At 39.5% G+C, this 25924-nt stretch overlaps 1 protein-coding gene across 2 annotated transcripts in view; it reads right to left on the bottom strand.

Moving 5' to 3' along the window:
* MELK (maternal embryonic leucine zipper kinase) overlaps positions 1 to 25924 on the bottom strand; it is a 101537-nt gene that overhangs the window by 64645 nt on the left and 10968 nt on the right. For both annotated transcript variants that reach the window (XM_049896517.1, XM_049896518.1), the window contains 4 exons: positions 23254 to 23397; positions 21900 to 21968; positions 19591 to 19683; positions 12210 to 12308 (listed from right to left, as the gene is read on the bottom strand). In XM_049896517.1, the coding sequence (XP_049752474.1) occupies positions 12210 to 12308; positions 19591 to 19683; positions 21900 to 21968; positions 23254 to 23397 (405 nt within the window). The remainder of the gene's footprint in view (positions 1 to 12209; positions 12309 to 19590; positions 19684 to 21899; positions 21969 to 23253; positions 23398 to 25924) is intronic.

Here is a 25924-nt window from a genome sequence, read left to right as displayed (position 1 = left end):
AAATGGCATGGCAGGGGCGTCTGACCTCCTCTAACTTCACAAGGGGAAAGGAGAATCAAGATCAACAGCCCAAGGCTGATTCCTATGAGGCAGAGGTCAGACATCTCTCTACCCTCCAACCTTTTTACCAATCCTCACACTCCAACTGTCTCTCCCACGGCATTCTCTACTCCTCCGCTGGGTTCCATAATTTGTTGTATCAGCCACAAAGAACTCACAGACAATACTCACGATTATGGGGTTTATTAGGAAAGTAACAGGCTAAAATCCAGGTTCGGGAATGCTCAGGATACAGTTCTTCAATCAGGACAGCCTCTTCTCAGCTGTGTCCATAGGCACACCTCTCTCTGGCCCCTCAGCCTCTGCCCTGCTCAGGCAAGTGTTATAAAGCTTTGTTAGCTCTGCCAATGAGTGCTCAAAGACACCCAACTCTGCCAGTAAGCATCAGCCCAGGGGCACTCAGCTTTCTTCCTCTGTGGGCTGGGAAGCTCAACATCCTGGCTCCTGCCGGTCTCCTGGTTATGCTGCTACCACTTCTCTGCTGCTTCTTGCTGTCTCCTGCTGTTTCTGGTGTTACAGCTCTCTTTCTCTCTGTCTCCTGGATCTGGAAAGTTCTTAGCAGAGGGATCCTGGGTCCAAAGGAGACACTCCACTCCCAGCTCTTCTTTCTTGGTGGTGGTGAGATCCTCCCTCTTGCCTCTGGGGTGGCTCATTCTAAGTCTAGCAGGATGCCAAAACTGACCAATCTCCTCATTACGGTTCCATACACCTTATTTGCATGGTCCCATCCCCATGTACCTTATTTACATCATTAGCAATTTATTCAATCCCCTTGGTGGGCCACCAGCACCTCATTTGCATAGACCTACGCAGTCATTTGGTGGGAGTTACAAAGACTATCGCTAGATGGACCATATAAAGTAATTCAGTGCACTGCACCTGGAACTAATTGATTCCTGTAATGCTCTAACTATGCTGAAAAAGAAAATGAGGACCAGTTAGTGCCTATCAGAAATGACCTTTAAAGTCAGTGGAAAAACTGATGCACAATCATGTCTAATACAAATTAGGAGCACTAACTCGTAGTCTTGGTAAAACTAAAAAGTTGGGAGGTCTAGGAACATTTGAAGTCAATGGGCGAAAAAAAGTCTGAGATGGGGTTTACACCACTGGTGAAAGCATATATTTATAAAAGGTGCTTGGAAGGCAATTTGATAATATCTTCTAAAGTTTTAAATGTTTCTATCCTTTGCCTAGAAATTTCATATCTAGGGATTTATCCCACAAAAATACTTGTACAAACACACAAATATTTGTGCAGAAATATTTACTACAGAATTGTTTTAATAAAGGTATTCAGAAACGACCCAAAGACTATCAATAAACGCTGGTAACCAGTCTAGTTTCCCTCCTGTTGGACAGTGAATAAATTAAGGTACATGAACTCAATGGAATATTATTTGGATATTGAACAGCATGTTTGGAGAGTGAATTGTTTTAACCTTCATATTTTTTAAGGCAGAATATAAAACTACATACAGTTCCAAACAGATACACACACACAGAGTAGCTCTCTTAGCAAACCCAACTCATTAGACTGGCTGACATTTTCCATTTGCTCTTTAAATATAACATCAATTGCCTATATAGTACCACATACACCTAGATGTACACTACTCTTTAGAAGGACAGCCCACTTCTGCTCCTACGCTGGAGTTGTATGTCTATAACTAAATCTATTTGTCAGTTATACATATTATTGTAATCATGAAGTTTAATTACATACTATATAAATTAATTATATGAGTGTAAAGAAATAGCTGTTTTCCAGGAATATTAAGCAGAAAGTTTTAGAAACATTTGATAAAGGTAAGTCATTAAAAACACTGCTGTCCAGAAAGTGGATTAGTGGTTACACTGGGCTAGAGGGAGGGAGCAATGGGGAGTTAATACTTCATAAATATGGAGTTTCTACTTGGGGTGATGAAAAGGTTTTAGAAACAAACAGTTGTGACAGTTACACAACAATGTAAATATAATTAATGCCACTGAATTGTATACTTAAAAAAGGTTAAGATGGCAAATTTTATGCTATATATGTTTTACCACAATTAAAAAATACTGCTGTTCAGTTAACCCACTGCCGTCGAGTTGATTTCGACTCATAGTGACCTTGTTCAGTTAGGTATAGACAAAAGAAACGTAAAACTTGGAGGGAAAAATCATATACATCTAGACTTTTAGAAAATCTAGTCAGAGTAGCTCAGAAGAGACTTTGAGTTCTCTTTCCAATTGGAAGAACCAAAGGCAGACACTGAGAATGATACATTAAGTATGTTGATAAAAGAACAATGCCCAGCTCCAATCAGTGGACCCACAGTCAAAGAAATGCTTTGGTCCTAGACCAAAAGATGGCATCTGAATGTGTTTCAAACTAAAATAAAATGTTTAATGTGAAGTAACATAAAACTATAATCACGTTTTTCAATTAACTCACCAATTATCAATCCAGATTGGTAGATAAGAGGGCTTACATGGTATGTCTGCTTGTACAAACACAAAGAAAAAAACTGAAACACAAAAAAAATACAAATGTTTACAGTGGTTTTCTCTGGATTCTGTGATTGTAAGTGATTTGAGGTATTAATCGATTTACTGACCTTTCATTGAAAGAAATGCTTTTATTTCCTATACATATGTATGGAACTTTATAGTTCGGGAAACATTTTTATGCACTGTTTTCAGTCTGTAAAACATGAGTATTTCCTTTTTTTCCCTCCCTGTGCTTAGTTTAAATGGCAAAAAAATATATATATATATATATATATGTTTTCTTCATATAATACCATTCCTACACTGTTATTTCTAATTTGAATCAATAATTAAGATACCAGTAGGAGCCCTGCTAACCAGAAGGCAACTCTGTCCTCATCTAAAATCATTATTTCAGGGCTTCCATTTCTGACAGTATGGCCAACTAGATACCTGAACAGACCTCTCCTGCTAAAAATGTTGCACAAATCTTTCTTTTTTAAATCTTTTAAAATGTATCCATGAACTGAAAGAAAACAAGAAATATTAAAGCCAAAACTTTAAATGAAGGTTAGCACAGTACTAAAGCTGGCTTTGGTTTTTAAGGTATTTGTTAAACTTGCCAAATCTAAGCTTTGATTTTCATAGCCTCACTTGTCTCAGAGATCCCAGGAGCCAAAGCCCACAATCCATCTCCAGTAAAGCATCTACTAGGAAACTCACATCATAAAACTGGGGCCCCAAAGCGCTATATGCTCTAAGTATAAGGATGATATAGAAATAAGCCCATATACCCCCCACCACTTTATTATCTCTCACAGTTTGTGGGTTGACTGGGCTCAGCTGGTGCTTCTTCTGCTACTCGGAGTCTCTCATGCACTAGAAGCCAAATGATGGCTGCGGCTGCAGTCATTTGGAGGTTCAACTGGGACACTCTGACAGCTGAGTCTTTCTCCTTCTCCAGTTAGTCTCAAAGCCTCTCCCAGTAGTCTCTCCAACCAGAGAGCCAGACTTTGTAGCTTAGGGTTCCAAAGAATACCAAAGCAAAATTGAAAGCTGCTAAGCCTTTTTAAAGCTGAGGACTGAACCAGCTCACTCTCAGTCCAAATTCAGGGTGGGCAGGGACCGCACAATGGTGTTAATACGAAGAGGCATGCGTCAATGGAGGTCCATCTTTGGACACTAGTTACCATAACGGATGATTCAAAAAACCTCAAGCCAACGATTTAGTTAGTGCCCCAAGGCACCTAATAATATAGACAAACCTCCAGTAAGACTAGCAAAAAAAAAATTAACACTTCAAAATATGTTTCTTATATCCCAGTTAACCTGCACCCAATTTCAGAACTGTCATTTTTTCCTTCAAATTACCCACTGAAAAGCTGCAACTTACTGTCTGACCAAGTTTGTTTCATGTCCATATGAATCCTACTTAACAAGTAATCCACACAACCATCTAAAAAGGACAAGTGAAACAATAAAAACAAAAAAATATGCAACGAGAGTAAAGGGGCACACCAGTCCAGGGGCGAGGACTGGAAGGCAAGAGGAGACAGGAAAGCTGGTATCATGGAACCCAAGGCCGAGAAGGGGAGAATGCTGACATTGTCATGGGGTTGGTAACCAATGTTACAAAACAATATGTGTACTATTGTTTAATGAGAAGCTAGTTTTTTCTGAAAACCTTCATCTAAAGTACAATAAAAAAAAAAAATTTTTTTTTAAATCCGCATTAGGTGAAAAAGCTATGCATGAAAATAGTTCCCTAGGGAAACACTATTTGTTCTAGTGGGTAATTTCAGAGTTTTGTTGGCCTGGATGCAGTGGGAAGTTATGAGGCCAAAACCACCAAAGAGCCTTTGTGCCTAAATCTATCTTCCCTAAGAGGTCCAGGAAATCATGAAAATACTTTGATGCCTTCTGATAGTTTTACATCATTTTGCTATTCAGTTTAACACTAACCTTAGCACTTTCCACAAAAGAAAACCATATTTTCACATCTACAGATCTTGCAAATGATTACAGGAAATTTGGTGTACAATAGATTTTTTGTTTATATTTGTTTATATTAATTTCTTGAATAAAACCTTCCAACGGTTCAAAATTTAAGAGATACAAAAGAGCACACAGTGAAAAGTCTCTTCCATCCCTCTCCCCTAGTTTCTCTCCACAGAAGGAATAGCAGTTACCAACTTCTTGCATCTCCATCCATATAAGCAAATAATAGAAAGGAATCAATTATCAGCTAAGCTGCAACAGACTACTAGCTATTCATAAATCCATGGGAATGTGCACCATGCTGCTTACTTACTCAAGAGTCAGAATTGGTAGAAATGATTGCTTGACAGATAAACTAGTATCATCCAATAGGATAAGACAGAGATAAGTTTGCCCCTCTACTGTTTAACTTGCCCCTAATGCCTGGGTATTACTTGGATAAGCCGTGTGCATGCCCTGCCCTCCTGCGAAATATTCTACTTAAATGTGGATTACATCATCTTAACGTCACAAATCAAGCTTATAGCCCTGTGAATCATGACTCTGAAGAAGAGATATAATTATTCTAAAATCAAAGTTTATAATTAGTAAATCCATATGGTATCTCATTTTGTTTTACTAAGTATATACCCAAGGAAGTATATGAAATCTAAACTGCTCAAAGCCAGACATCTTTATTGAGACTTCTATACAGTCAAGGTGCATATTCAAAATTTTTTCTGGATAAAGTGGTTATAATCATCTTGTATGGCATAATGTCTTATTAAAAAAAATAACACCTTATTACAGTCCCCAAATTTGACCCTATAGTTTGTGAATTGGCACTGGGACCCTTACTACTTCCTATATAACCTACAGTATGAGGTACCCTTAAGCAAGAATGGAAGTACCACAAAGCAGAGTAGTTGACATTGGTGCCATCTTTCACCACTCTCCGTGTATTGTAAAGCACTGTGTTTTACGTGAGCTCAGTTAAATGGATTTACAGATTATAGTATCCAGTTTAACTAAATCCTCACAAAATAGCTAATAGGCTTAAAAAGATTCTTACAAAGAAGCCATGGATTAAAGATAAGACTATTAACAGAAGCACAAGCAAACAACAATAACAGAGCTGACGCCTCTAGCCTTAGTGTAAGCCCTTCAACCAAAACACAAGGTCCAAAAAAAAAAAACTAATTGGATCTAACAATTTGTCCACTAAACTTGAAATTATCAAGAAAACTATTTGAAAGAAAAACTAACATATGCTGTTGTTAACAATAAACCACAAATCTAAGTATATATGGATATGATGCTATCAAAATTAGATCTTTAAAATCGAAAATATGAAAATAAATCTCTTTAATTTTTTTATCAGTGTTTAAAATCAAGAATCTATACCAAAGCAAAATCCAAGTGAATCAAATATTTAAACATAAAAAAATGAAACCATAAAAATACTAGAAGAAAACATGGAAAGTTTCAAAAACAGTTATCAGAGTAGGAAAGTCTTTCCAAATATGATAACAAAAGTTTGATAAATTTCACTAAATGTAAAAGTCATGCATAGAAAAAATAAAAAACAATATAATGATAAAAAAGGGTGACACTCTGAATTGATTGATGGGGTAGGGAGAAATAGGCATTTTCATGCTATTGCTAATAGCTGTATAAACTCATTAGAACTGACAAAACTTCCCTGGGAAACAATTTGGCAATATCCATCAAATTTACAAATTCACATACCCTTTAACCCAGCAACTCTTCTTCTAGGTATTTTCTTACAGATATATTCACAATGTGTAAATTGACCACTTGGAAATATTTAAATGTCTATTAACAGGGGACTGGTTAAACAAATTATGGTACATGCACACACTGGAATTCCATGCAGCCATTAAAAAGAATGAAAAGGCTCTGAGAAATGTATGAAGTGGTATGTATGATTTCCAAGACATACACTGGGAAGATTACAGGACGTAGAATAGTGTTTATGGTAGGCTACCGTCTGTGTAAGGAGACCTGGTGAAACAATGGTAAAGTGTTAGGCTGCTAACCGAAAAGCTGGTGGTTCAAATCACCACCTGCTCTGCAGGACAAAGATGTGACAGTCTGCTTCCATCAAGATTTACAGCCTTGGAAACCCTGTGGGGCAGTTCTACTCTGTCCTGTATGGTTACTATGAGTCAGAAACAACTCGATGGCACACAACAACAACCATCTGTGTTCAAAAAAAAAAAAAAAGACAGAAAGGAGTGGCACAGAGAAATAAAGTATATAAATACGGTTCCTTAAATGTGCATCCACCGCTTGTCTGTCAATTTGTCATGTGGTGGTGGCTTGCATGTTGCTGTGATGCTGGAAGCTACACCACCGATATTTCAAATACCAGGAGGTGGACAGATTTCAGCAGAGCTTCCTAGACTAAGACACATGGGGAAGAAGACCCTGGCAATCTACTTCAAAAAAATTAGCCAGTGAAAACTTTACAGAGAGCCAAAAGAACATCGTCTGACACAGTGCTGGAAGATAAGCCCCTCAGATAGGAAGGCACTCAAAATAGGATTGGGGAAGAGCTGCCTCCTCAAAGCAGAGTCAACCTTAATGACGTGGATGCAGTAAAGCTTACGGAACCTTCATTTGCTGATGTAGCATGACTCTAAATGAGAAGAAACAGCTGCAAACATCCATTAATAATCAGAGCATGGAATGTATGAAGTATGAATCAAGGAAAATTGGAAGTTGTCAAAAATGAAGTGGAACGCTTGAAAATCGATATCCTAGGCATTGATGAGCTGAAATCAACTTGTACTGGCCGTTTTGAATTGGACAATCATACGGTCTATCATGCCAGGAATGAAAAATTGAAGAGGAACAGCACCACATTCATCGTCAAAAAGAACATTTCAAGATCTACCCTGAAGTACAATGCTGAGAAAGGATAATATCCACATGCCTACAAGGAAGACCAGGTAATGTGACCATTATTCAAATTTACGTACCAACCATTAATGCCAAAGACAAAGAATTGAAGATTTTATCAACTTCTGCTGGCTGAAACTGATTAAACATGCAATTAAGATGCCCTGATAATTACTGGTGATTAGAATGAGAAAGATGGAAACAAAGAAGAAGGATCAGTGGAAATGAAGGAAAATATGGCCTTGGTGACAGAAGTAATGCCAGAGATTGCATGACAGAATTTTGCAAACCAAAAATTCATTCATTGCAAATACTTTTTTTCAACAACATAAACGGCGACTATACATGTGGACCTCACCAGATGAAATACACAGATCAAATGGCTACACTCATGGAAAGAGAGGATGGAGAAGCTCAATATCATCAGTTAGAACAAGGTCAGGGTCGACTGTGGCACAGACCATCAATTGCTCATATGCAAGTTCAAGCTGAAGCTGGAGAAAATCAGAACAAGTCCACCAGGGCCAAAGTAAAACCTTAAGTATATCCCACTTGAATTTAGAGACCATCTCAAGAATAGATTTGACATACTGAACACTAATGACCAAAGACCAGGCTAGTTGTGTAAAGACATCTCACATGAAGAAAGCAAAAAAACTAAAAAACCAAACCCATTGCCATCAAGTCAATTCCAACTCATAGCAACCCTATAAGACAGAGTAGAACTGCCACATAGAGTTTCCAAGGAGTGCCTGATGGACTCAAACTGCTGACCTTTTGGTTAGCAGCTAGTAGCACTTAACCACTACACCACCAGGGTTTCCTGAAGAAAGCAAGAGGTTATTAAAAAAGCAGGAAAGAAAGAAAAGACTAAAACACACGTCATAAGAGATTCTGAATCTTGCCCTTGAACACAGAGTAACTAAAGCAAAAGGAAGAAAAGATGAAGTAAAAGAGTTGAACAGAAGATTACAAAGGGTAGCTCAAGAAAACAAAGTATTATAATGAAATGTGCAAAGATCTAGAGTTACAAAATCAAAACGGGAGGATGTGCTTGACATTTCTCAAGCTGAAAGAACTAAAGAAAACTTCAAGCCTCAATTTGCAATATTGAAGGAATCTATGGGCAAAATACTGAACAGAAAGCATCAAAAGAAGATGGAAGTACATAAAACCAATGTTCTATCCTTTGAAGGTCAGCGTAGCAGGGGCAGGGTTTGGGGACCATGGTTTCAGGAGACATCTAAGTCAACTGGCAAAATAAAATCTATTAAGAAAACATTCTGCATCCCACTTTGGAGAGTGGCGTCTGGGGTCTTAAGCACTACCAAGCAGCCATCTAAGATGCATCAATTGGTCTCAACCCACCTGGATCAAAGGAGAATGAAGAACACCAAAGGCACAAGGTAATTACAAGCCCAAGAGACAGAAAGGGCCACATAAACCAGAGACTACATCAACCTGAGACCAGAAGAAGTAGATGGTGCCCGGCTACAACCGATGACTGCTCTGACAGGGAACACAACAGAGAACCCCTGAGGGAGCAGGACAGCAGTGGGATGCAAACCCCTAAGTCTCATAAGAAGACCAGACTTAATGGTCTGACTGAGACTAAGAGGACCCCAGTGGTCATGGTCCCCAGACCTTCTGTTAGCCCAAGACAGGAACCATTCCCACAGCCAACTCTCCAGACAGGGATTGGGCTGGACAATGGGATAGAAAATGATACTGGTGAGGAATGAGCTTCTTAGATCAAGTACACATATGAGACAATGTTGGCATCTCCTGTCTGGAGAGGAAATGAGAGGGCAGAGGGGGTCAGAGCCTGGCCGAATGGACACGAAAAAAGAGAGTGGAGGGAAGGAGTGTGCTGTCTCATTTGGGGGAGAGCAATTAGGAGTACATAGCAAGGTGTATATAAATTTTTGTATGAGAGACTGACTTGATTTGTAAACTTTCACTTAAAGCACAATAAAAAAAAATTAATTAATAAAAAAAAAATGTTCTATATCCTACTTTGATGAGTAGTGTCTGGGGTCTTAAAAGCTTGCCAGCAGCCACCTAAGATACAACTACTAGTCTCTTCCCATATGAAGTAAAGGAGAGTGGAGAAAACCAAAGACTCAAAGAAGCAGTCTTTGAATGAATGGATGAACAAATGGTTGTCTTTTTGATACTGGACCATCTGAAGAGTGACCTGATGGAAGGGAGGAAGCAAGCATTTATCTGAGGGAAAATTGTTCCAGGGGAAAGAAAGAGCAAGTACAGATACCCTAAGGCAGGTGCGTGGTTGGCATGTTCAAGAAACAAGGAGATGGCAAAATGGACATGAAAAGAGAGAGTGGAGGGAGGGAGCGGGCTGTCTCATTAGGGGGAGAGCAATTGGGAGTATGTAGCAAGGTGCATATAAGTTTTTGCATGAGAGGCTGACTTGATTTGTAAACTTTCACTTAAAGCACAATAAAAATTATAAAAAAAAAAACAAGGAGAACAGTATGAGCAGAATGAAGAGGGTGAGCAGTAAACAATAAGGCAAGAGAGGTAATGGGAGATCACACAGGATAGGGCCTGTAGCCCACAAGGCGAACTCTGGCTTGTACTTGAGTGAGATGGAAAGGAAGCCACTGGAGTTTTGAATAAAGAAGTGATAAGACTGCTGAGCTTCTGTATTAACTTCATTTATTCCTCTGTTACAGTACAGCATTCCTCATCCTTTACCTTTTTAGTTAGCCTCGTACCCATTTCCAAGGGGCCCTGGTGGCATAGTGGTTAAGTGCTCGGCTATTAACAGAAAGGTCGGAGGTTCAAACCCACCAGCTGCTTTGCAGGAGAAAGACATGGCAGTCTGCTTCTGTAAAGACTTACAGCCTTGACATGACAAAGTATATTAAGAAAACATTCTGCATCTCACTTTGGTGAGTGGTGTCTGGGATCTTAAAAGCTAGCAAGCAGCCATTTAAGATGCATCAATTGGTCTCAACCCATCTGGGGCAAAGGAGAATGAAGAACACCAAAGACACCAGGAAAATATGAAGCCAAGAGACAGAAAGGGCCACATAAGCCAAAGACTCCATCAGCCTGAGACTGGAAGAACTAGATGGTGCCCGCCTACCACCAATGACTGCCCTGAGAGGGAACACAACAGATAAACACTGATGAAACAGGAGAAAAGTGAGATGCAGACCTCAAATTCTAGTAAAAAGACCAGACTTAACAGTCTGACTGAGACTGGAGGGACCCCAGAAGTCATGGTCCCCAGACTCTGTTAGCCCAAAACTAAAACCATTCCCAAAACCAACTCTTCAAAGATTAGACTGGCCTATAAGACATAAAATGATACTGGTGAGGAGTGTGCTTCTTAGCTCTAGTTGACCCATGAAACTATGTGGGGAGCTCCTGTCTGGAGGCGAGATGAGAAGGCAGAGGTGGACAGTAGTTGGTTGAATGGACAGTGGCAATACAGGGTGGAGAGGAGTGTTCTGTCACACTGTAGGGAGAGCAACTTGAGTCATATAACAATGTGTGTATAAGATTTTGTATGAGAAACTGACTTGAATTGTAAATTTTCACTTAAAGCACAATAAAAAAAAAAGAAGAAAAAAAATTTACAGGCTTAAAAACCTTACGGGGCAGGTCTACTCTGTTCTATAGGGTCGCTATGAGTCGGAATTGACTTGATAGCAACAAGTTTGGTTTTTCTGGTAGCTGTTTCCAACAAGAAATCAGGCCATAGTGGACAATGATCAAGTTTCACAGATCTTTGTCTATGCCTTTCAGTACCTTATACACAGCAGACCTTGAGGAAACATTTGTTAAATAGAACTGAATTTAAGCAGCATTTGGAAAAGCTGGTCTGACTCTGATTTGCTACTGGACACAACATGGTGTCCTTTCTTCCTCTTTATGTACATTCTCTTGTTAGCTTGCTTTGAATATTAACTGTTCAAAAGAACTGTACTCTTTCTGATTATTATAATTTTTTATTTATTTTTAATTGACTATAATTCATATACCATAAAATTCACCCTTTAAAGGGTACAATCCAATGGTTTTTGGTATATTCATAAAATTGCACAACTCACCACTAATTCCAGAACATGCTCATCACCACCAAAAAGAAATGCAGTACCCGTTAGCAGTCACTCCCTGCTTCTCCCTTTCCCCAGCTCCTGTCAGCCATTAACCTACTTTCTGTCTCTAACATACATGGCTTTAAAAAAGCTTATGGAACTCTTATCTGTGATTTAAGTACACCTTAAAGCCAATTTTTTCCCTTCAAAAGTAACAAGATTTTTCTTATTTTAATATAACTCAATAGGAAAATGTGATTTAACACAGGAACTTGCTAAGGTATCATTTCAAGATACAAAACAAAAACTCTTTCCCAGGAAATCATCCTATACATTTACTTTCCTCAACTTTGGGGCAACCTAAAGTACTGAACATTTTTTATATATTTGCTTCTGTTTTGCTAAACTTTTTTTGAAGAAGTATAATATACATAAAGAAAAGTACACATATCACAAAGGTACAGCTTCGTAAGTTTTAAACACCAAATACACAAATGTATCCAGTCCTAGATCAAGAAACAGAACAGAAGCCCACACGCCCTTCACCTTCAATCACTACCCCCGCTCCTTCCGGCCCAAAAGGAAACCAGTACCTTGAATTCTAACAGCATACTTTTCCCTGTTTTTGTACTTTCATGCAAGGAAGCATACCGTATGACGTCTAGAAAACTTTTACATTCAAATTCTATGCCTTATAATACTCACCATAATCTTCTTATACAAAGCCATGACATTATCATCATCAAATGGTAGAAATCCACACATAAGTACATACAAGAGTATGCCCATGCTCCAAACATCTGCCTGAGGGGGAGAAAAAAAATCATACAAAAAAATCTTTAGAACATATTTCAGAATGGCAGGGTACTTAATAGAATCACAGAATCTTCACAGAGCTGGAAAAGAACTCAGACATCATCCGACGCAACCGACTCATACTAGACAGGAAGTCTGAAGCCCAGAAAGGAAGGCTTGTCCAAAGTCACTTAGTCAACAGCAGGGCCACCCAGGTAAGTCTCCTGACTCCTAGCAGTGTACTCTTCTCTAACTCTGTACTGTTTAACAGGAAATAATTTCCAGTTGGTTGGGTTGGATTGGGGGTGATAAGGACATGAGGCCAGGTCTCTGATTCTGCAAGACAATTTTACAGTACTACTGAGGGTTTTTTTTTTACTGAGGGTTTAGGTTACATGTGAGGATTATGTAAACAGGCATGTGAATGTCAAAATAAGTCTTAAAATTTACCACTGATAACCTGTAAATATAACTAAGCTGTACTGTAAGATCCTCTCTATGTAGAGAAACCTTAATAAAGTTCAATGATTGACTTTTCAAATATAGGGGTTAGAAATTAGCCTGCCAGCACAAATAACCCTATAAATCTCAAAATCCCAGAAAGGAGCTTAACCTTTATGTAGGCTATCCATGTGTCCCATGAGTCCTAAGCAGTAACTATTTATTCAAGCAGTATTTGGCTTTAGTCAATAATGACATCACCGTTAGCTAAGGAAAAGACACAGCTCCTGACCCACTTTTGAGCCTTAGGAAAATCATAAGAGGTTAGAAGGGCAGTGTTGGAACAAAAAAAAAAGGAAAGAGCTAAAATAGCTTGAACAACATCACACATTTATTGTTGTTGTTGTTAGGTGCTGTTGAGCCAGTTCCGACTCATAGCGACCCTATGCACAACAGAACGAAACACTGCCCGGTCCCGAGCCATCCTTACAATCATTGTTATGCTTGAGCTCACTGATGCAGCCACTGTGTCAATCCACCTCGCTGAGGGTCTTCCTCTTTTCCGCTGACCCTGTACTCTGCCGAGCATGATGTCCTTCTCCAGGGACAGATCCCTCCTGACAACATTTCCAAAGTATGTAAGATGCAGTCCTGCCATCCTTGCTTCTAAGGAGCATTCTGGCCGCACTTCCTCCAAGACAGATTTCTTCATTCTTTTGGCAGTCCATGGTATATTCAATATTCTTTGCCAACACCACAATTCAAAGGCGTCAACTCTTCTTTGGTCTTATTTATTGTCCAGCTTTCACATGCATGTGACGTGATTGAAAATACCATGGCTTGGGTCAGGCGCACCTTATTCTTCAGGGTGACATCTTTGCTCTTCAACACTTTGAAGAGGGCCTTTGCAGCAGATTTGCCCAATGCAATGCGTCTTTTGATTTCCTGACTGCTGCTTCCATGGCTGTTGATTGTGGATCCAAGTAAAATGAAATTCTTGACAACTTCAATCTTTTCTCCATTTATCATGATCTTGCTCATTGGTCCAGTTGTGAGGATTTTTGTTTTCTTTATGTTGAGGTGTAATCCATACTGAAGGCTGTGGTCTTTGATCTTCATTAGTAAGTGCTTCAAGTCCTCTTCACTTTCAGCAAGCAAGGTTGTGTCATCTGCATAATGCAGGTTGTTAACGAGTCTTCCTCCAATCCTGATGCCCCCTTCTTCTTCATATAGTCCAGCTTTTCAGATTATTTGTTCAGCATACAGATTAAATAGGTATGGTGAAAGAATACAACCCTGACGCACACCTTTCCTGACTTTAAACCAATCAGTGTCCCCTTGTTCTGTCCGAACAACTGCCTCTTCATCTATGTAAAGGTTCCTCAAGAGTAGAAATAAGTGTTCTGGAATTCCCAGTCTTCGCAGTGTTATCCATAGTTTGTTATGATCCACACAGTCAAATGCCTTTGCATAGTCAATAAACACAGGTAAACATTCTTCTGGTATTCTCTGCTTTCAGCCAGGATCCATCTGATATCAGCAATGATATCTCTGGTTCCATGTCCTCTTCTGAAACCAGCCTGAATTTCTGGCAGTTCCCTGTCGATATACTGCTGCAGCCATTTTTGAATGATCTGCAGCAAAATTTTGCTTGTGTGTGATATTAATGATATCGTTCTATAATTTACACATTCGGTTGGGTCACCTTTCTTGGGAATAGGCATAAATATGGATCTCTTCCAATCAGTTGGCCAGGAAGCTGTCTTCCATATTTCTTGGCATAGACGAGTGAGCATTTCCAGTGCTGCATCTGTTTGTTGAAACATCTCAACTGATATTCCATCAATTCCTGGAACCTTGTTTTTCGCCAATGCCTTCAGAGCAGCTTGGACTTCTTCCTTCAGTACCATCGGTTCCTGATCATAGGCCACCTCTTGAAATGGTTGAATATTGACTAATTCTTTTTGGTATAATGACTCTGTGTATTCCTTCCATCTTCTTTTGATGCTTCCTGCATCGTTTAATATTTTCCCCATGGAATCCTTCACTATTGCAACTCGAGGCTTGAATTTTTTCTTCAGTTCTTTCAGCTTGAGAAACACCGAGTGTGTTCTTCCCTTTTGGTTTTCTATCTCCAGCTCTTTATAACGTGTCATTGTAATACTTTACTTTGTCTTCTCGAGAGGCCCTTTGAAATCTTCTATTCAGTTCTTTTACTTCATCAATTCTTCCTTTTGCTTTAGCTGCTCGACACTCCAGAGCAAGTTTCAGAGTCTCCTCTGACATCCATCTTGGTCTTTTCTTTCTTTCCTGTCTTTTCAGTGACCTCTTGCTTTCTTCATAGATGATGTCCTTGATGTCATTCCACAACTCGTCTGGTCTTCGGTCACTAGTGCTCAATGCATCAAATCTATTCTTCAGATGGTCTCTAAATTCAGGTGGGATATACTCAAGGTCATATTTTGACTCTCGTGGACTTGCTCTGATTTTCTTCAGTTTCAGCTTGAACTTGCATATGAGCAATTGATGGTCTGTTCCACAGTCAGCCCCTGGCCTTGTTCTGACTGATGATATTGAGCTTTTCCATCGTCTCTTTCCACAGATGCAGTAAATTTGATTTCTGTGTGTTCTATCTGGCGAGGTCCATGTGTATAGTCGCCGTTGATGTTGGTGAAAGAAGGTATTTGCAATGAAGTCGTGGGTCTTGCAAAATTCTATCATTCGATCTCCAGCATTGTTTCTATCACCAAAGCCGTATTTTCCAACTACTGATCCTTCTTCTTTGTTTCTAACTTTTGCATTCCAATCGCCAGTAATTATCAATGCATCTTGATTGCATGTTCGATCAATTTCAGACTGCAGCAGCTGATAAAAAACTTTCTATTTCTTCATCTTTGGCCCTAGTGGCTGGTGCGCAAATTTGAATAATAGTCATATTAACTGGTCTTCCTTGTAGATGTATGGATATTATCCTATCACATGTCTGTCAGTTTGCCATACTGTGGGGACTAGTGCGTTGCTGTGATGCTGGAAGCTATGCCACCAGTATTCAGATACCAGCACGGTCATCCATGGATGAGAGGTTTCAGCTGAGCTTCCAGACTAAGACAGACTAGGAAGAAGGACCCGGCAGTCTACTGCTGAAAAGCATTAGCCAGTGAAAACCTTATGAATAGCAGCGGAACACTGTCTGATATAGTGCTGGAAGACAAGCCCCCCAGGTTGGAAGGCACTCAAAAGATGACTGGAGAAGAGCTGCCTCCTCAAAGTAGAGTCAACCTTAATGACATGGATGGAGTAAAGCTTTTGGGACCTTCATTTGCTGGTGTGGCACAACTCAAAATGAGGAGAAACACCTGCAAACATCCGTTAATAATCGGAACCTGGAATGTAAGAAGTATGAATCTAGGAAAACTGGAAATCATCAAAGATGAAATGGAACACTTAAACATCAATATCCTAGGCATTAGTGAGCTGAAATGGACTGGTGTTGGCCATTTTGAATCAGACAATCATATAGTCTACTATGCTGGGAATGACAACTTGAAGAGGAATGGTGTTGCATTCATCGTCAAAAAGAACGTTTCAAGATCTATCCTGAAGCACAACGCTGTCAGTGATAGGATAATATCCATACGCCTACAAGGAAGACCAGTTAATACAACTATTATTGAAATTTACACACCAACCACTAGGGCCAGACATGACCACACATTTAGGCAGTATCTATACTGTTGCCATCGAGTCAATTCCAAATCGTAATGACCTTACAGGACAAAGCAGAACTGCCCCTGTAGAGTTTCCAAGCCTCACATCTGTCTTAGTCATCTAGAGCTGCTGTAACAGAAATACCATAAATGGATGGCTTTAAGAAAAAGAAACTTATCCTCTCCCAGTCTAGTAGGCTCGAAGTCCAAATTCAGGGCATCGGCTCCAGTGAAAGGCTTTCTCTCTGTCAGCTCTAGGGGAGGGCCCTTGTCATCAACCTTCCCATGGTCTAGTAGCTTCGCTGAGCAAGAACCTCAGGTCCAAAGGATGCACCCTGCTCGGCAGTGCTTTCTTGGTGGTATAAGGTCCCCCCAATTCCCTCTGCTCACCTCCTTTTCCTTTTATCTCTTATAAGATAAAAAGTGGCAGCAGGGAAACTCCCTTTACGTTGGATCAGTGATGTGACCTTAGTAAGGGTGTTAAAATTCTACCTTAATCCTCTTTAACATAATCCAATCTTATCTCATTAACCACAGGCAGAGATTAGGATTTATAACATATAGGAAAATTACAATCACAAAACGGAGGACAATAACACAATACTGGGGATCATGGCCCAGCCAAATTGATACACATATTTTGGGGGGACACAATTCAATCCATGACAACATCAAACTATTAGGGATCTAGTATAATGTCTCAAGTGAACAATTTGCTTTCAAGCAAACACCTGATTTTTCTTCCAAGTTGCAAGAAGTGGGAAATTAACCATTTATGCCTCAAATGCTCAATCTATAAATAGAGCCATGATGGCACATCACATATGTGATAAATTCAAGGCAAAGAGTTTGCACAGGAAGGAGCAAGCTAACATACCCTAGTCAAATACCACAATAAGCAGTCAATCGAGAGATTATGTCTGGGGTTAAAACTAAAAGATAGAGAAAATGACAGTAACATCCCCACAAAAATCTATCAAAACCTATTGGAGAGAAGAAAGAAAAAGTATTCTTCAGCTAATTTACCAAAGCAACTTCACTTAAAACACTATTTTCAACTGGGCTGAGAATAAATTAATCAAGTAAAATCATAAACCAAAGCAAATTTAAGTAAATCAATTGTCAAATAAGAACAAATCGGCAGTGGCGGGGGGGGGGGGGTGGGCAGGACTTGAAACTATCTCAGAAATTACTGAAGGAATCAGACTTGTTTCCCATGGAACATGTCCCTAAAGCCTGGCCGGGACTAGGAGCATCAGAATTACCCAGTGTGCTGATTTTTAAAGGAAGAGTGTTTAAGTTTTGTTTTAGAAAATAAAACCAAAAGCTCTGAGGGTTCAGCCCTGAGCTCTGCATCTTTTAACAAGTGTCCCCACAGATGATCCTTCAGTACAGTGTCCTAGAAGGGTGGAAAGTCAAACTAAAATAGACAAGAAAACAACTTAAGATCCTACAAGAAAAATCAGGATACACTCAAACCAGCAGGGCCACCTCACCAGCCCTCTAAGAATCTTTTGAGCCTTGGACATATGATTATCACTCTTTCTGGGAGGCTGAATGGAATAGTATAAAGAGTTCAGGTGTGAGGCAAAGCCTCAGTCCAGATCCTGACCCATAATTACCAGCTGTGTGATCCTGCAAAGGCACTTAATTTCTGAGCCTCAGTTTCTTATCTTCTTTATAAAATAGAGTAATAGTATTCACTTCACAGGATTTGGGGGCTTAAATGAAAATTAAAAGTCTCTCGCATGATCCTAGAACTATGATAAATGCCTAGGAGAAGTCTGTCCCCTTCCCTTCTGCTATGATGACGGAGAAGGTCACAACATCACTTCTGTGGGATTTTTGCAAAAATGCATAACCTGAATCATCTAATCATAAGGAAGCATCAGACAAATTCAAATTGAGGGACATTCAACAAAATAATTGGCACCTTCAAAAGTATCAAGGTCAAGGAAGACAAAGAAAAGCTAAAGAACTCTTCCAGACTAAACAGGGCTCAAGAGACACAACTACAAATACTGTAAATGCCATGTGCGATCCCAGACTGAATCCTGGGCTGGGGTGGGATACAGCTATAAAGGATGTTACTGGTACAACTAACATCATTTGATATAGATGATAGATAGATAATAAATTGTATCAATGTTAAATTTCCTTATTTTGATAACCGGAATGTAGCTATAAAATGCCCTTGCTTTTAGGAAATAAACACTCAAGTATTTCATAATAATGGGGTATGATGTCTCCAACTTACTCTCAAGTGGTTCAAAAAAATATGCAAATAGGGCAAAATGTAAACAACTGTGAGTCTAAGAGACAGAGTTCTTCATTGTATTTTTGTACCTTTTCTCTAAGTTTGAAATTATATCAAATAGAGTCACCAAAAACACCCTAGCTCCCATCTTGTCATGTTACAAATTAAGTAACCTGGTATTTCCCAAAGCTTCTTCCCTTTAACACTAGTTCCAAAAGATGCTCCACATGAAAAGTAGATTTTGTAGTCAAATAAAATTGGGACCACTGCCTTCTCTGAGCTGTTCCCCTTCTCAATAAAGACTTAGAGGTGTCTTGAAATAAAGAAACATGTTCAACCCAGCACTTCCTAAGCATATGACTACTAAATCTTATTTTATGATACTAACATCCAGCAAAACTAGTACTCCAGAGAATGGATGGGGCTGACCAGCTTGAAGTAGCAAGCAGTAAAGCAGCAAAGCCCTGGACTTCTGAGTCTGGGCCTCCAGCCCAGGACCACTGACTTTGTAGAGTCAGGCAAAGGACAAGTTTTCTCTGTGCTAACCAGCATCTCAGAAAACTGAGCCTGCAGCCCTGGCCTTGTGCTCTACCCAGCTGGTCTAACCAATCCAAACTATGGCACTGTTCTTTGACACACAAGTAAAGACACCAGAAATACATCCCTGCTTCAGAAAGGTACTATGAATTCTATAAGCATATTTATTGTAAGTTATTCATTCCATTTACTAGTATACACATCTCACTCTCTGAACAGACTGAACTCTTTGATTAACAGGACTAGTTCTTATTTCATTGTTATATCCTCAGGGCACAGTGCCTGACTCACTACAGGTCACCAAAAAATGTATGTTGAATGTATACTGAATTAATCCGTGAATAACTACCTCTGATCCAAGATATGATTTGCCTTGTAGTAATTCAGGTGCTGCGTAAGCAAGACTCCCACAGCATGTCTGTAGGTGGTAATCCTTGTTACCCTACAAATAAGATAAAAATAAAATACTTATTAATTATGTACCTTAAGAGAATTAAATCTTGATAAACATTCTTTGAGCACAAGGAAAGAGAAGCTAAATGAAGAACTACACCAAGTAATAAGGACTTCTGCAGCCAATCCAATATTCCGTACATACGTGCACACATACACGTGTGGTCTCCCCTCCTCTGGGTTTCCAATACCACTACAACCTGGCACCTACAATATCTTTTCCCCTTAGCTCAGTCAAGTCAGGTTCATATTTCCCTAGCAATCTATTTGCATAATGATCAGCTACATGCAATCATTAATGTCTTCCCGCCCTCAAATGTTCAAAGAAAATGAGTTATTTCTTTACAGGACCCTATCTCCAACATCTAAAGAGCCCTGGTGGCACAATGATCAAGCTCTTGGCCGTTAGCCAAAAGGTCAGTGGTTCAAACCCACCAGCCACTCCGCAGGAGAAAAGACCTGGCGATGTGTTCTTGTAAAGATTTCAGCCCACAAAACCCTATGAGGCAGTTCTACTCTGTCCTACAGGGTCTTTATGAGTTGGAATCTCGATGGTACACAACAACATCTCCAGTATTTAATCACTACAAATACAGAAGAGTTTCTCTTTCCTTAGAAGGAAGAAGGCAACTATGGTACACAGAACAGTGCCCTGGGAGTCTGTTTTCTAGACCCAGTTTTAAGACAAACCACTGCCTTAATTTCAGATCTATTAAAATGAGGAGTCTGTTCATTCTTCTCTGCCCTCCCACAGAAGATGTAATGGTGATGATACTACGGTCCAATGCCTATATCAAGTTCTACAACTTGCAAAGGACTTGTGAAATTGTGAGACTGCATTTACAACTGAAACAACATGCCCAGAAGTGAGCTCCCCAGCAGAAGGCTGTAGCTGATACTTTCCCCCACTTTTTTAGATCGTGGCTGTGCAGTCGAATCTGTGACAGCCATAAATAAAGGCTAACGGAGCCTGTCACAGACATTCTCTCCTGCCTCCTGTGGAGAACACAACTTAAACCAGTTTATCTGTCCAAAGTATGTTTTATCTTTATATGTCTGCTGATCAAAAAACTGCCTTCTAGCATTTGATTCCCAGACAGAAGGCTACGCTGATAATCTCTGTGCAGCCCAGGGAGGAAAGAAGAATCAGACATTCAGCTGAAGAGATGAAGTCTGCTTCCCTTTGCACTTAGCTAATTCTGACTGGGGCAGGAAATAATCATGGGACTATGATGGACTGAGACAAGTCTGCAATTTCAACATTCTTAATGAGTGTAGACAGCTCATTTTAGAGGCTGTGAGCACCGTCATTAGAGAACTCAGGAGGAAGCTTTCAACAGGCAGCCACATAGGAGCTCTGCCACAGACAGCAAAGCTGGGAAGTTCAAAGTCAGCTCAAAGAGAAGTTAAGCAGGAGAACAGCAGTATTTAACTACGGCGTGCAAATTAAGGAAATATGTAACAGTATGCATTTAAAAGAGTATATGGACTTTTTCCTTCAATTATTTTATAAGGAAAGGGAACTGTCTCTCAAGACATAACAGTAATTGTTAGTCATACAACCATTTGGATAACAAAGAATTGATTAGCATTAAATTCTCAAAACTCATATTTAAATGAACAAAAGCACCATCTAGTGGCAACATACTCAAACTGCAAGTACATGTCAATTCAGCATTCCTGCTGTGGGGCCTTGAGTCACCTCAGGATTGTCAATTCCTCTCACAAAATATCCATGGGTGTGGTGCCCAGCCTTGAACCTACAGCAGTGGTTCTCAATTTTTGCTGCATATTAGAATCACCTAGAGAACTTGTGAAAAAAAAAAACTTACTGGCACCAGAGATGAAGTTTAACACTCTTCTCAATGGAGACCAAACCAAAAACCAAACTCCCTGCCATCAAGTCAATTCCAACTCACAGCAACCCTACAGAACAAAGTAAAACTGCTCCATAAGGTTTCCAAGGCTGTAAATCTCTAGGGAAGCAGACTGCCACATCTTTTTCCCACGGAGCGGCTGGTGGGTTCGAACCGCCAACCTTTAGGTTAGCAGCCGAGTGCTTAACCACTGGACCACCAGGGCTCCTCTCCACAGAGGCAACCAGGCTCAATGAAGACTAAGTAGAAGTCAGTGCAAGAGTGCAAGATAACACATTAAGAGGTACATTTACAAAGGAAATAAATTCATTTTTATTTCTGCACTTACCTTGGGTTTTGCACAAAGACCAAAGTCAATCAGCTTTAAGTTATGATATTCATCAAACAACAAATTTTCCTGAGAAAACAAAGAGACATATATATATATATATATATATATTTTTAATTGTGCTTTAGGTGAAAGTTTACAGTTCAAGTTAGTTTCTCATACAAAAATTTATACACACATTGTTACGTGACCCCAGTTGCTGCCCCTATAATGTGACAGCACACTCCCCTTTTCCACCCCAGGTTTCCCACGTCCATTCAACCAGCTTCTATCTCTTTCTGGCTTCTCATCTCACCTCCAGACAGGAGATGCCCATTTAGTCTCCTGTATCTACCTGAACTAAGAAGCACACTCTTCATGAGTATCACTTTATGTCTTATAGTCCAGTCTACTCTTTGTCTGAAGAGTTGGCTTTGGGAATGTGAAGGCAAAGATATTTTGATAACCATACACTACTACCTTGTATCATATCCCCACCTCTAGTCATTTCTAAAAATTATTTAAGGTACTAAAAAGCCTGGGCTGAACAGAGTGAAAATCATTAAAATAAGAATGAATGATAAGAAGTACAGAAGAAGAGAGAGGAAGAATAATGATAACTACTACACAGCTTCTCCTCACAACACATTAGCATAAGCCATTTTCTCCTTGGTGCTTTGAGGTTCAACTACAGAAAAAGCAAGCACAATTTGTGCCAAAAGTAAATTTAAACCAAAAGAGCCAGCTCAAAATGAAAGGGCTGAATATAAACAGAGAGAAAAGAACAGTAACACTGCTATATCTTGTCAGACCCAATTCTAGGACCGTGACCTTGGTACCAAGTAACATTTAAATCCATGTTCACCATTACTCGTATTAGTCAGAACCTGCAGACTTAAGAGTATGTATATTTTTATTCTGTCCTTAAGTAGAGTCTGTCCATTCCACTGCTCTGGTCCTTTCTGAGGAATAATGGAATTAAAATTAAAGGAAGATAGGATTAGGAAAAGAATATTAAATGGAAAATACTCAATGACTCAATATTCTTTAAAAAAAAAAAAAAAAAACACTCAACATTCTTCTTTCCTGGAGGCAAAATCCTGAGGTTTATATTTCACAGTTGATTACAAAGACATTTATACGGTCACACGTGATTGACAGATAAATTGAATGCTTATAATAAGTTCATCCAAAAAGTCTACCGAAAGTCAAAAGTAAAGAAAGAAAACAGAAATGCGATACATTCAGAGTGGAACGAAGAAAAGAAGAAAGACTAAGATAAATTACTAAACAGAAAGAACGTTTAAAAACTTAAACATAACAGGTTTGAAGTTGAACTCTCAAGTGACCATCTAACCGTGACCCACTCACTCACTGGCTTGAGGTCCCTGTGAGCGTAGCCTTGGCTGTGCACGTAAGCGACTGCAGATACTATCTGACGAAAGACAACTCGGGTCTCCTCCTCCGACAGGCGATCCTGGGATATTATGTAATCAAACAGCTCCCCTCCAGGGCAGTACTTCGACAATAAGAGAGTCACATAGATATTATTACTCACGAAAATCACTTCAGAGGAATTTAAAATAAAACAATTACACTTAACTCAGAGATGTTATTAATTCAACTTTACAGGAAAAGGAACTGAGTGAGGCATATTCCAGAAATACTCTCAGCATCATTTGTTATGTACCAGTTCTAGACCATTCACTGCAGGACTGTTTGTAACAGCAGAAGACCGTAAGCAACCTTTGACTCATGGTGACCCCGTGTGTCAGAGCAGCACTATGCTCCATAGGGTTTTCTTTTTCCTTTCAGCAAACATTTATTGTTATTGCTGTTATTTTTCATAATTTTATTCAGCTTCAGGTGAAAAGTTTACAGCACAAGCTAGTTCCTCATTCAAAAAGTTGTACACAAATTGTTCTATGGCATTGGTTACAATCCCGGTAATGTGACAGCACTCTCCCCCTTTCCATCCTGGGTTCCCTGTGTCCATTCATCTAGTTTTCCTGTCCCTTCCTGCCTTCTCATCTTGCTTTTGGGCACGAGTTGCTTATCTGGTCTCATGTATTTGATAGAACTAAAAAGCACATGTGTTACTGTTTGTTTGATAGGCCTGTCTATGCCTGAAAAGTATAATTCGGGAGTGGCATTAGTTCTGAGTTAGCAGGGCATCCGGGGGCCAGTCTCAGGGGTTCCTACAGTTTCTGTCAGACCAGGAAGTTCGATCTTGTGTTATAAATTTGAATTTTGTTCCACATTTTTCTCCCACTCTTCCTGGGACTCTCTATTGTGATCCCTGTGAGAGCAGTCGGTGGTGATAGCCAAGTACCATCTAGTTCTTCTGGGCTCAAGCTGATGGAGGCTGTGGTTTATGTGGTCTTTTAGTCCCCTGAGCTATTATTTTCCTTGTGTCTTTGGTTTTCTTCATACTCCTTTGCTCCGGACAGGATGGGACCAACAGGCTTATCTTGATGGCCACTCTCACGCTTTTAAGGCCCCAGACACTACTCACCAAAGTCGGATGTAGAACATTTTCTTTATGTACTATATTATGTCAATTGACCTAGTTACTATGTCATAGTCCCCAAGACTATGGTCTCCAGTCCTCAGCCCCAGCAACTCAGTCCCTCAAGCTGTTTGGATGTGTCTAGGAAGCTTCTATGACTTTGCCTTGGACACACCGTGCTGACTTCCCCTTTACTGTGCGTTGTCTTACCCTTCACCAAAGGTAACACTTGTCTACTATTTCCATAGGGCTTTCAATGGCCGATTTTTTGGAACTCGCCGGGACTTTCTTCCAAGGCACCTTCTGGGTGGACCTGAACCTCTAACCTTTTGGTTAGCAGCCAAGCATGTCAACCATTTGCACCACCCAGGGATTCCGTTGCTTATAATTGTGTTACTATTATAATAATAACAGCCTAAATGTCCAAGCAAAGGCCTGATACACAATAAGTTTTTACTAAATATTTGAGAAGAAAGGACAGTAGGAGTTTGGTTGCGTATTTCTGACACATGATACACAATCTCAGGTCACCATTAAAAGTGTTGCTTTAAATGTGACAAAATGTTTTCAGCATATTGAAGTATTTTTATAGTTTTAAAAAAAAATGTGAGAGATATAGATAAAACAAGCTCAAAAGATTGATAATTCTTCATTTTGCGAGGTGAGTACATGAAGAGTCATTGTATTATTCTCTATTTTTGTGTATGTTTATTTCCATAAAGAAAAGCTTTTCCATAAAAAAGCTTTTTAGCTTTTAAAAAAAATTTTTTTTTTTTAAATATACTGTCAGGATGAAAAAAGTCAACAATTATTCCAGGAATGAGAATAATACCTCTCAGTCTCTAGCAGTCTTATTACCAGTAAGCAAAAGCAGAACCCAGGACCAGCGGTGATTTTTAAGTTCACTCGGAGTTTTATATTTTTATAGCAAAGTACTAAAACCCATTCTAATCTTAACACATTTAAATTTTGGTGTGGTTACCTGAAATAAAAGCCCAGCAGCAATTATTATTTCTCCATCCCATAGACCAGTGGTTTTGATCTGTACCAGAAGAAGCCCAGTTCTACAGAGATACCTCAGGGGCTGCAGGAGGAGGGTAGGTGCCAGGGAACAAAGCTCTAGGCTTTCCATGCCTTTTACCCCAGAGCAGCTCACTTTTCTAGAAACTGGGTTTCCATTTAAGATTTCACTTCATTTTATATTAAAATTATAAAGCACACAAAGTCTTTGACCTGGTAGTTCCATGTTTAGGAATTACTCCTATACATACGCTCTCCCATGTAATAAACTACGCCTTACAGATCATCCACTGCAGCACTGTTTGTAACAGCAGAAGACCGGAAGCAACCCAAATGCTCAAGCTATACAAACCATGGCATAGCTAGAAAATGGAACTCTATGCAGCCATTAACAAAAAAAAAAAAAAAAAGAGGAAATTCTTTATGGACTGTATGGAACAATCTCCAGTATTAAGTAGAAAAAGTTAAGGTATAAAAGCATACCTACTGACACAGATAAATCGCAAAAACAGAGCAA

Source organism: Elephas maximus, chromosome 9, assembly GCF_024166365.1.
Source record: "Elephas maximus indicus isolate mEleMax1 chromosome 9, mEleMax1 primary haplotype, whole genome shotgun sequence".
Taxonomy (NCBI): domain Eukaryota; kingdom Metazoa; phylum Chordata; class Mammalia; order Proboscidea; family Elephantidae; genus Elephas; species Elephas maximus.
This window is presented reverse-complemented; position numbering and strand designations above follow the sequence as displayed.